This window comes from Rhamphochromis sp. 'chilingali' (genome assembly GCF_963969265.1).
Source record: "Rhamphochromis sp. 'chilingali' genome assembly, chromosome: 19".
NCBI lineage: Eukaryota > Metazoa > Chordata > Actinopteri > Cichliformes > Cichlidae > Rhamphochromis > Rhamphochromis sp. 'chilingali'.
In genome coordinates, this window is record NC_137946.1 from 2,334,449 (window position 1) to 2,346,576 (window position 12,128).

Here is a 12,128-nt window from a genome sequence, read left to right on the forward strand (position 1 = left end):
AGTGCGGTCATTAGTTAATTTGACTTTAGTCTCAGAAAGCCTTAATAAAGACAGGAAGTACTCTGGCTCCTTTTATCAGCTGGAAAAAAAATATGACAGGAGCAACACATCTCAGTGCAAAACGCAATTATTTCACTTTATATGCCTTGTATTCCTATTTATCTGAATTACAACCTTGTTAATTATTATTATTATTATTATTTGCTACTGGTTCTCTTTTATATGACTTTATTAAAACATCTTCAACATTATTAAAAAACCAATAAGAACACATCAAGTGTATGACTAGTCCATCGAGAACGTCCATTTTTATTTTCCCTAAGTTCTTTTACATTTTAACGTTTTTTGTCAAGGTGACAACGTGGATAGATAGGAGCTACTTTTGGTCGTTATCTGACTGCAGCCTTCAGTCTCCTGGCCCTGTAGAAGCGCAACTATTTAATGTGGCTGATACAGCCCCCTAGTGGTTGCTTAATGTTCTGCAGTCAGTGTGAATGAAGCTGAAATAACTGACTGTGCTGCTCACATGTAGGTGGTGGATTTACAAGTCATCGTACTTAAAGATGAATTTCAACTTTACACTACTGAGTTACACGCAAAACACAAGACCAGAATCTAAATTGGCATGCAACGTTAAGAGAGGCCTAACAAATATAACATCGACTAATTTGCTAATATGTTAAATATGTGTGTGTTTAAGTTTTACATTGCCTAAGCTACCCGCGTATTCTGCAGTTAGTTCCTGTCTCTGTTTGTGTATTCGTATTATACTGTCTGTGATTTGAAAGTTAGCGAAAAAAGTTCATATCAGTTTGCATATACATTTTAAATGCTTTGGTCGCTGGCTGTCTTTGTACCAGTAGAGATTATGAGATCAGTGCTACCGTTTAAACTGTCACCTGCATGTCACGCTGTACCATACAACTTCCTCATATTTTGCAGCTTTGACAGAATTCAACGGATGCTCGTCCCCTCCAGGGAGACAAACAGATGATACCGCCAATAGAAACGCGAATTTTCACGACCAGGCACCGCCTTTACGCGACGGATATTGGTTTGAGCCAATCAGCAACTGAAGTTCCGCGCCTCCTCTCCGTAGACGGATTTCCGAACGTAGCGAAATAGCCGAGAGTTTGTTTACGTCCTGTTGGTTAGCTGACAGCTGTTGTAGCGCTTTCCTCACAGAAACACTCGTGTCTGCATGTCTTTGTTAGTTTTCCGGAACTTCGTCAACTTTTAGCCAAGTGTCGTGAATGTCTGAGATGGGATGCTTTATTGAATGAGGGGCTGCTGCTAGATGCCGACAGGAGGATGAACTCCATCACCGGTCGGGTTCTTGCTATCCCCGCCGCCTCTGTCACCAACTCTGGAGCTTCAGCCTCTCGAGCCCTACATGTGGAGCTCACATCCCAGCAGGTAAATGCAAATCCCATGAGCTTTCGTTGTCATCACACTCATTCAGGTGAACTCGGGAAAACTTGGACCGGGCTCCCATATTGTGTTATGTACTAGTTTGTAACTGCTGCCCGGAGGTCCACAGCAGGCCTGCCAGGCTAGCTAGCTAGCAGTTGCTAGCTTGCAGTTAGCTAGCCCGTTGGAAATAAATGGAAGTGTGTCTGACTCGCCAGACACGCCGAAACCAGTTAGGTCGCAGTTTGGCTTTTGGAGCCTAGCCTTTTCATGGTACTGCCATATCGCATTATTTTTCTACATATTTATGTACAAAGCTGCTTCTGCTAATGGTAACTTAACTTGGCGTCATGTCAGCACGCAGGTGACAGCTAAGTAAAATCAGCATACAGCGTGTCATTAATTTGACACTAAACGCTCTCGTACGGCTGCTTTAATGTGATTTGAAGCATTTCAAGACTGAATGCGTTATTGGTCCGTTCAACCCCGGGGATTAAGTGGAAGACTTTTAAATTCCGTGCTTTCATTCATTTGACATGTAGGCTTCTCTCGTTGTGATTACGTACCTTAAACCGGAACTAAGTCTCCTACCGACAGATCTCCGTCAGTGTTTACTGGCTGGGTATTATTTGTAGTAGAAAACATGTTGTTTTCAAATATCTTTATTAGGGTTGAGATAAATGACACTTCCTCGCTTCAGTGAGCCAGAGGTCTGTGTGCTGCAGGAACCTCTTGGACTTGTTTCAACTGTTATCCTGCTTCAGACCACTAAACTGAACATTAGGAACCAAAATATGGAGTTAACCTACAGCATAAAATGAATCCTCAAACTTAAATCTTCTACTACTACTATTACTTAATGGTAGTTAAACCTCGCAAATGTGTATTGACATTTGCAAATTCTTGGGATTCATAACGTGGGTGTCACTGATGCACCATTAGATTTTCTTTTCTCAGTGAAATGACAGACAGTATAATGTATTTACACCACTAAGTGTAACTCTTTTCTCCCCCAGATAGGTGCTGGATCGATTAGATGGACACTTTGATAATGCAATTTGGAATGATTCAAACTATGTCCTCATTTTAGTACTATCGACATATTCCAATCTTATCCTGTATACTGGGTGTTTTTGTTTTTACTTTGGGAAACCACAAGTCTCTGATATGCAGTTTTTTGAGGGTGGTGTGTAAGTAAAATCTTTTACTTAAACTGCAGCTAAATACACACATTACTTGCTCTTTAAAGAATCAGTATACCAATTTGTTGTTTACGCTTATCTGTGAACTCTGGCCATGCAAATAGTTGGGTTTTTCTATCTCTTAATCGTGTGCAGTTACTGCATTACAGTGGAAACCAACTGGCTTTGTGTTTGGGCCATAAATTGCTAAAAAGTATCAGAGATTTCATTTAAAACACTTTTCCTTTGTATTTGTTTAATTAACATGGGTCCTCTTGTTTATCTGTGATCTCATTAAAAAACCTGATGATGACCTCTTAATGCAGGCTATATGCACATTCATTTTAACCACATGAGACCTAGATGGATAAATACCTTTGTCATGATGAGAAAATTGGATTGCAGAAACCACGTGGCATTTCCATACACCAACAAAGAACAAACACATCAGCATAAAAGCATACAATACATCAAGACCCTTTCATTGGACCTTACAGGATGATTTGTCCAAACTAGCTGGGAAACGTATGTGTTTCCCATGTTTAAAAATTGAACTGGTAAATGGACTGGTACTTGTATAGTGCCTTTCCACTCACTTTGAGCACTCAAAGCACTTTCTGCTACAAGCCTCATTCACCCAATCAAATGCATCCAAACCCTGTTTTTATCTATACCTAAACGCTTTATGCACTCTTAACATTCACACACACCCTGATGGATGCATTGGGAACAACTTGGGGTTCAGTATATTTCAAAATATGAACTGCGGATTGATCCAACAACCTTGTTATTGGTACCCTCTACATCTGTTGCTACAAATGCTCTATTAAGTGCCGTGAGGAATAAATTACAGTTTGGCCTGTGTTTTGTAAGCACAGGGGGTAATAGCGCCACCCAGATGGTTTCACTTTAAAAGAAGAGGCAAATGGATGCCTCTCGTCACCCACAACAGTATTTGCCTAACATCTAACACCATAACTATAAATGCGTTCCTAACTCTGTAATGCAATTCACTTCATGCTGTTACTGTCTTTCTTACAGATTTTTAGTGTTCCTCAGAGGGATTTCCAAACCAACAAAAGATTAAGAAAGTCAGAACACTTTCAGTAAAAGCACAGTAGAACATGTGGAGCATTTTAGAGCCCGCTTTGAAAGATACAAGTTTCCTTGAAAAGTTCTTTACATGTGGTCAAGAATAACCCCTAGGTACTGATATTCAGTCACAGACTGGATCAGCTGTTTGGTGATAGTGTGCTGGGATGATTGTTGCCCCCTGAAATCTTTGCTGCGTTGAGAACAAGGCCTGACCTCACAGCATTTAATGAAATGGTCTGGATCTGGTCCCTGCTGTTCCTTTCCATCATGTAGGAGATTCACTGAAGTGGTAGTAGTGTTTGTGCAGGAATTGGTGTACCAAATAAACAACACAAGAGAGAAAACACAGTCCTGAGGGGAGCCTGTGGAAGTTGTCAGTTTGTCTGAAAGTAAAGTTCCTACTCTGGTTTAACTACCAGGGAAATCCTTGATCTCGAAAGCTAAACAAGACAGAAGTGAAAATTCTGTTTCCCTTTTATCTGTTAAAATACTCAGTAAAACTGTTAAAAGTAGAGGTGGGAATCACCAGACACCCCACAATACAATATCATCACAATACTTGACTCACAATACGATATATTGGGATTATTACTTTTTTTAAACATGTTGTGATATGCTCTGTCAAGCTAAGTGTGTCCAGTGTTGCATGGTTTTCTTGGTTGCACTGATTTCATGTATGTTTGCTCAGCTAATCTTCCTGAAGGATGACGGTGCATGAGATTAACCCTCTTGTTTGTAGTATTCCCAGAGTATTTTATTTAAATAATACGGAGATTTGGCGTCTCTATATCAATAGAATACCTCCATGCTATTTATCACAATCCGGTTTTTAAGTGATGATGTGATGAATCCTGCTTCTGGGTCCAAACTACTCTGTGTTTAATAAGTCTGTTGTGTTTTAAACATGTTTTAATGCTTTGTATCTTGTTCTATTTAATCTGAACAAGCCCCTAAAACAGTCAGTGATCACTGTTGGCCTCTCTCGGTTTTTATTACCACTGTTACTTTTAAAGCTCAGTTTTTAAACCCTTACGATGTAACTCCAGCCCATGCAGCAGTATAGTAATGACTAACCTGGTATTGTGGATGGATTATCTCAGTTGTTCTCCTGACTGAAGTTTAGCCCATTTATAAGATCTGGACTTGGAAACGGCTAATGACGTCAGACTTAAAGACCAATTTTCATCAATTAAAGATCAATTTTTTAACCCAACTTGTAGTTAAAAGGCGGGGAAATGGCCACAAATACAAGTAGTGTGTGCAATACGTAAAATAGTTCAATAAATCACCCTCATACAGGGTTGGTAGGCAAATTGCAGCGGTCTCTTTGATGCCAAGTTTATGATCCCATGTACAAGACCAGTGATGCAAGGTCAGGTCTAAAGTCTTTGGGACCTGAAGGTCTAGGAGATTTAGGAACAGGAACAATTATGGATACTTTCCAAATTTAAATATTTAGTATCACAAGACTGAGATGATCTAAAAATCTTCAGATTCGACCATGCAGGTCAAGCGAAGCCTATCCCCTATCCTTATGTGGGGCATTGGTTGTTAGAGTAATGCATCTCTGGGCTTTCTTGATGACAAAGTGCCTTCTGTCTTTTAACTGTACTAAAGGTCCCTTCCGGCTGTATCATTGTAGCTCCTGAAAGCATTTTTGTCTTATAAGGTCTTTGAACTTGTTTGACACCCAAGGGTTGTCATTCGCATCATTTAATCCTTTTGGTTGGGACCACAGAGTCCACACAGAAATGAATATAATCAGTCACATGTGTAGTGTGATCATTAATGTCAGCACTCTCAAAGACCTCCCATACAGTGCAGTCAAAGCAGCCCGGCCACACATTGTCATGTCAGTGTAGGGTCTTTCTTCTGTCTCAGTAGCCTCTCATAGACAGGATAAACCACACTACGATCAGACGCCCCTAGAAGCGGAATCAGTGTCGGCATCTTTGACAGTTCCATAGCACCAGAATCTTCTATTTCCTGGTGGGACAGTCGACCTATTGGTGGCATGAGTGAAGCTTACTTTATTGGTACGCTAATGCGAAATTGTAATGGGACATCATTTAAATTCTTAAATGTGCACCAATCTTTCCAGTTTAGAAGGGAGTTTGAAACTCTGTGACCTTACTGGTTTACTTGTTTACTGAGTAAACACTGACTCACTTTACAGGTTATAATCAGTGCTAATCTCAGGCTAGATAATACATGTTTTAACTGAGCAGTTTTGAATACTTTGAGTACTCCACAAAGTAAGTGTGTGTGTGTGTGTGTGTGTGTGTGTGTGTGTGTGTGTGTGTGTGTGTGTGTGTGTATATATATATATATATACATATACATATATATATATACACTATAATTGTGAAAAGCAAACAACAAGCATGCACTTTGACCTGATGCACTGTTTTCGGGGTTGACTACTGTGGACTAAGTGAAAACTGTCGCTTTATCTCTGGGCCATAACCTGAGATTCAGCTCTCATCAGCAGCTATGATCCATGACATAAATTCAGGGGAGTTTGAGGTCCATGAATCCACCTTACATGCATTTGCATCCCACTCGGTACACATGGGCAAAACTGGTACTTGGGAGTTTAAATTAGCAGCAGTCCAGAAACTGGTCCAGTAGTGCATGACATGAAAACTTTGAAGGGAAAATTGCATTTAGTTAAGTCATTTTAGATTTATATGGCACGTAGATTCTAGGAACTTTTCGGTCACACTTTTTTATGTGTGTGACCAAAAGGTCCCTTGCGTGTAGTTAATAAGAGGAGATAATCCACTTCAGATGACTGGAAATACTGAGTTTGGTTTATGTGTGGGAGTTGTCTCAGTATGCAGTACACATGATACCAATTTGAAATAACTTGACACTTATTTGCACTACCCTCTCATGCATAAATGTCACATTACATAAACTTCTTGGGCAATCAGAAGAGCTTTTAGGACCATTTGTCCTGTCCCACTTATTCGAACATTTGCATTCTCACCTATACGTGTCTGGGTTTAGTTTTCAGTGCTGCAGTTCATATATGAAAAAAGCTTACGTTTATTTTTAAATGTATGAGAGTGGGGATTTGTTGGAAGCCTCTTGCATAAAGTTGGCATCAGTTTTAACTGTCTGTACTTAATAAACTGGCATTCAAGTGTGTTTTCTTATCAGGGCTACCTGTCGTATCTGCTTTAGTTTGGTCAGTCCACTCTGTAAAACAGGGGTTGGCGACTCCAGGTCTCGAGGGCCGGTGTCCTGCAGGTTTTAGATCTCACCCTGGGTTAACACACCTGAATCAAATGATGAGTTCATCACCAGACCTCTGGAGAACTTCAAGACATGTTGTGGAGGTAATTTAGCCATTTGAATCAGCTGTGTTGGATCAAATACCCATCTAAAACCTGCAGGACGCCGGCCCTCGAGGCCTGGAGTTACCCACGCCTGATCCAAAATAATGTCTGCATGCTCATGAATAACAGAAGGCTTGTGACCACCTAGTCACCCAGATTACAAGCCACGTGTCACCATCAGACTTGTATGGTCGTTTTATAACATGCGGTCAACTTTGCAGTGCTCTTCTGTTCGAGCGTAGTCTGAGAGGACTCTGATGTTTGAACTGTTTTGAATAATTTTGCTGTTTTATTTTTGTTTTCCATGTGGTCCATGTTTCCTGTTGAGAAATGTACATTATAAAATTAATAAGGAGAGGGTTAAAAGTCCCCTGGAGAACAATCATTTGTTTGTTTTTGAAGTCGTTAATCTTTTGGGAAATCCCATGACTTAGATTTGTCCTCGCTATGGCTGCAGGAAGGAGGTGGGCCGGCCATTCAAGGGAAAGGTTAGACTGTAGGATGTGCCGTCCAGAGGGGCCGATGGCGCGATATGGCAGCCTCGCTTCTGTCATTCTGCCCCCGGACAGCTGTGGCTACAACTGTAGCTGCCTCCACTAGTGTGTGGATGAATAGTGGAATTGTAAAGTGCTTTGAGGGTCTCGAAAAGCGCTTGATCTAAAAGATTTCCCAGGAATCTTTTAGATCAAGACATGAGATTTTTAGTAGATTGAAAAGACTGTTCACTAACAAAGTCCTTGACTTCAAAAACTTCAAACAATCCAGTCTTAAAGTGTTGCTGGATTGATTTAAAAAGTAACTGATGACTGACATAATGTTACAATGAAGATGAGTAACGCCTCCATTACTTATGCTGCCTCTGTGCATGAGAAAGGACTGCTATTTTAAGCTGTTTTATATGTGGGATAGATTTGACCAATCACATGAGCCAAATTAAGCTGGTTACAGAACTCTGTTATCAATAATCGTCACTATTTCTCATTGTCTCTCTCCCTCTCTATTTCCTCCTGGCAAACAGAGACGGTTGCGTCATCTTCGGAGCATCGCAGCCAGAAACATTGTCAACAGGAATGGCTCTCCACTGCTGGACACGTACTTCACCCTCCACCTTTGTATAGGAGACCGCATTTCTAGAGGTCGGTGTTAAAGTCCTCTCACACACTACTGATCATGTTTATCCTGTACAATTTTTTTTTTTTTTATCAAGAGGCTTTTAAATAAAGTTAAATGGGCAGTGCGCATATTTATATTTATTTTGTACTTGCAGCAAGTTGTAGTTTAGTATCTCAGGCAAATGCATTTGAAAGTGGCACTAACACTGTACCGTTCCTCTGATTTTGGAACATGCAGTCAGTGCAAAATTTGTATGTGATAGATTTGTGTAACTGGTGTCCAGCTGAGCTTCAGCAAAACATGTTCAGGGTTTAGTTCCTCCTGTTTATTGTGCATTAATCAACATTCTTTCATGTTTCTTAGATTTTTACAAGAGTGAAGTCATACGAGACTCACTGGTGAGTAAACTAACCCTCAGACGCTTCCTCTCCGCGTCCTGGGATAGGTCCAGTATGTTGTCATTTCCTGTAGCCTGCTGTTGGAGAATGTACTCATTACGAGCAGCGAAGCAGTGCTGTATTTTATGAATGCTAAGCTTGGCATTTATCTGATCCCTTCTTGCCAGTCACACATGTAGCCAGCTCTTGTTTAACATGATTTGCTGAATAAAATATCAGGCGTGTGTCGGCATGAATAAAATTTGATCCGTGTTTCTCTTAAACAGCTTTTTCTTTTGGCCTGCATGCATCATTAAGCTGTGCAAATGACCGTGCTGTGTCGTATTACCTTGTCGTTGTGTGTGGTTTTTTTTTTTTTTTTAATTTCCACTTTTATTTGTGATGCAGACACAGCTATGCACAAAACTACAGACGTAGCCAATTACAATTACTGTTTGGGCTTGCTGCCGAGCCATGAGCTGACCTAAGCTGCTTTCCAGGCGTACTCGTCAGTACCTTCAGCAGACAGACAGTGTAATGCACTTCAGGAGTCATGACTCCTGTCGTCTCCCAGCACAACTTCCTCCTGTTTTATTTAACATCTGTGCTGGCGTTCTCGGCTATTCCATCTCCTTCCTGTCATCGCTCATATAAGGAACAGTTTCCTGTTGCTCTTCCTGTTTTCATTCCCCTCTGCTTCTAATGCTAGTTCTTATCTTCACCTGTGGATTGTACTTCTGCTTTTGGCCTTCCTCTCCTGCCTGTCCATGAAAGTTACCCAGGGAAAAAGAGATTTTTCTGTATGATGAAGGGAAATGGTACATAGTTAAATGATGTAAATGACTCCAGTTGTGTGCCGCTGAACCAGCGGTCATGCTGTTGTTCTGAACGTTCAGGGACAGACTACAAACAGAAATGGGGATCAGACTTTAAGGTTAATGCAGAACAGAATGATTCAGTTACTCTGCAGTGGTTAAGGATCACTGTATGGATTTAAGAGGTAACATAAATTTTGCTCTCAGATTTTTATTTCAAACTCTTGAACCTATCCTCCCATTAAAAACAAAAAGTCAGAAAGTAGAAAAGATTTAAGATGTGACTGCTGTTCCTTTTGAAATGTGTGTGTTTGTGGATCTTTGTTAGAATCCAACTTGGCGGAGCCTGGACTTTGGCATGCTCCCAGACCTTCTGGACACCTCAGTGTCTTGCTTTGTGGTGAGAATCTGGGGAGGGCAGAAGGAACAGTACCAGCTCCTCATCGAATGGAAGGTTAATTTGGACGGCCTCAGATACACGGGGCAGCAGGTCAGCAAACACACCCAAGAGCAACAAAGTAGCAACACAATATATAATTTTTCCTGAGGCTTTCTGTGTGGCTTTTGAAAAAGTGAATTGTTACTGCAAAAATCTAATAGTACAGTTTTGATCTTTACAAAGGATTTGTTGGATATGATCTGACACATGTGTTAAATGTTGAATAGCTGAATGTGTAATTAAATCCTTCTAAGAGCGCGATGCATGCATTTCCGTTCTGTCCATGTGGTTTACGTTACTTCATGACATATCAGTAGTTATGAGCAGGGCTGTTGCTGTGCTCTTAGCAAGTTTATGTGTAAAATGATCACTTGGACTCGGCTGCACAGTTCTGTGTATGAAATATTTTTCATCTGCTTGGAATTTATACAAGTGGATGAATCTAGTTCAAAGGTAGCAAGGCTGAGGTGATGCTCATTGCTGTGAGCGAGTGAATGTGGGGTGAGCCATATTTGGAGTTGAACATTTAACTCTGGATCTGCGTTTGAGTTTTAATTTCTAAATATTTGAACATGAAAACTAAGTAGTTCACTAAATGGAAATCTTTCTGTCAATTTAAAGGGGTCTTATATGCAGTGCTTAACAAACTGATTGTTGGTGTAAGATTTATGGCACAGCTGGCCTTGAATGAACAGTTTTAGTATTTACAAAATAATTTTTTTAATGTTTCTGTCATTTAAATTGGCATTTATGAGCAAACTCTTTAATCAAAATGATATTTGTAATGCTAAAATATAGTTACTATTGTTATAAAATAATTTTCAAATTTACTGTTTAAGAAAAGAAACATTTATTTATTTTTTATTAAGATGCTGAGTTACAGTGATTTATTTCCATTTTTAAAAAATCATCAAAGAAGTCCAGTGTGATTGGGTGTAACAGTAAATGAATTCAGTTTATTTGCTTAATAAATAACAACATGCTTTTAGTTTAAACTTTCTAAAATATGTTCAATATTTTTCTCTATGTGGTCTAATAAGTTTAAGTACTGCATGCACATTATTAAATGTGAATAATCGCAGTAGAAACAAACTGTGGTTAGAAATACAAGTCCCCAAACATTAAACTTTCTAAATTACTTTCAGTCATATAGAATAAATTTATTGGTGCCTATTTTACTGTAATGTCATCTAGTTGCTAACATTAGGTAAAATGATTATTGTGACTGTCTGTCGTTGCGTCAGTTCACTCTTTTATTCGGTTACACCAAATGTTCTTTCACTCAGAGTTAAATCATCTAAAAATGCACCGAGCGTATATACGTTACATTACATGATTGTAAATAACTTCCATCAGTGTAACAAATGCTTAGTGCTTTATATTTTGACAGTAATCAAAGAAAATTGCAATTCTCTTCCTCATCGTCTTCAATACAATTCTCTTTTCCCGTGCATGCCACATATATGTCAGTGGTAGGGAAACAACCAGTGATTATGTAGCAGGCTGCTCATTAGTGTAATGCGCCACATGCTGCATTGATTCAGTAGTAATATGAAATGTCTGCATGTCAAAATGTGATTTAGAGCTTCAGAATCTAGCTGTCTGTTTGGCTCTTTGCGTGAAAAGTTTGGCCCATTCAAAGCCTTCATCAAAATAGTAAATGCAGTTCAAATGCTGATGAAGAACTCAATGTTATTCCAATTTATTCAAATCCAGACTGCATTGGAGGTTGGTAAACAGCACAGTCTCATGCACATCCAGATGCAGCCGTCCTTTGTTCTGAGACTCTGTCCCCGTACAATCAGCCTTTTCTGCCCTGCTTTGTCCACAGATTCGATCCAGAAATCCAAATGAGATCATATTTGGATTGAATGATGGCTATTATGCAGCTGACTTTGATCAGAAGGTATGTCCTTTCGCCTGTTTTCTAAAGCTTCTTGCATGACAATAGAATACCAAGTTCAAATCTTGTTAGCATTGTTTCGACGTTGTTTGGCTTCTGCGCTGAAACTCAGACATGTGGCTGTTTCAGGATCAGTCGGAGCGTAAGAAAAACAGCCTGCTTCAGGTTGACCAGAGTTCAGTCAGGAACTCGTACAGCGTTTTTTCTCTGCTCAGGTAAGATTCAAGCTGTGCAGCATTGTCGCATCTCATATTCATTTTATGGAGCTGGCCTTAAATCAAATGTAGTGAATCACTTTTTATGGGGAGCATCTTCTGCTGACAAATAGATCCATTCAGTTTTATTTATACAGCACTGAATCACAACAGCAGTCGTCTCAAGGCGCTTTATATTGTAAGGTTGACCCCACAATAATACATACAGAGAAAAACCCAACAATCATATGACCCCT

General features: G+C 39.8%; 1 protein-coding gene across 1 annotated transcript in view; it reads left to right on the forward strand.

Moving 5' to 3' along the window:
* The first annotated feature begins 1,104 nt into the window (after positions 1-1,104).
* uvrag (UV radiation resistance associated gene) overlaps positions 1,105-12,128 on the forward strand; it is a 98,053-nt gene continuing 87,029 nt past the window's right edge. Inside the window, exons 1-6 of the mRNA XM_080867259.1 lie at positions 1,105-1,416; positions 8,049-8,166; positions 8,507-8,541; positions 9,664-9,825; positions 11,606-11,680; positions 11,807-11,892. Coding sequence (XP_080723385.1) covers positions 1,312-1,416; positions 8,049-8,166; positions 8,507-8,541; positions 9,664-9,825; positions 11,606-11,680; positions 11,807-11,892 — 581 coding nt within the window. The 5' untranslated portion in view covers positions 1,105-1,311. The remainder of the gene's footprint in view (positions 1,417-8,048; positions 8,167-8,506; positions 8,542-9,663; positions 9,826-11,605; positions 11,681-11,806; positions 11,893-12,128) is intronic.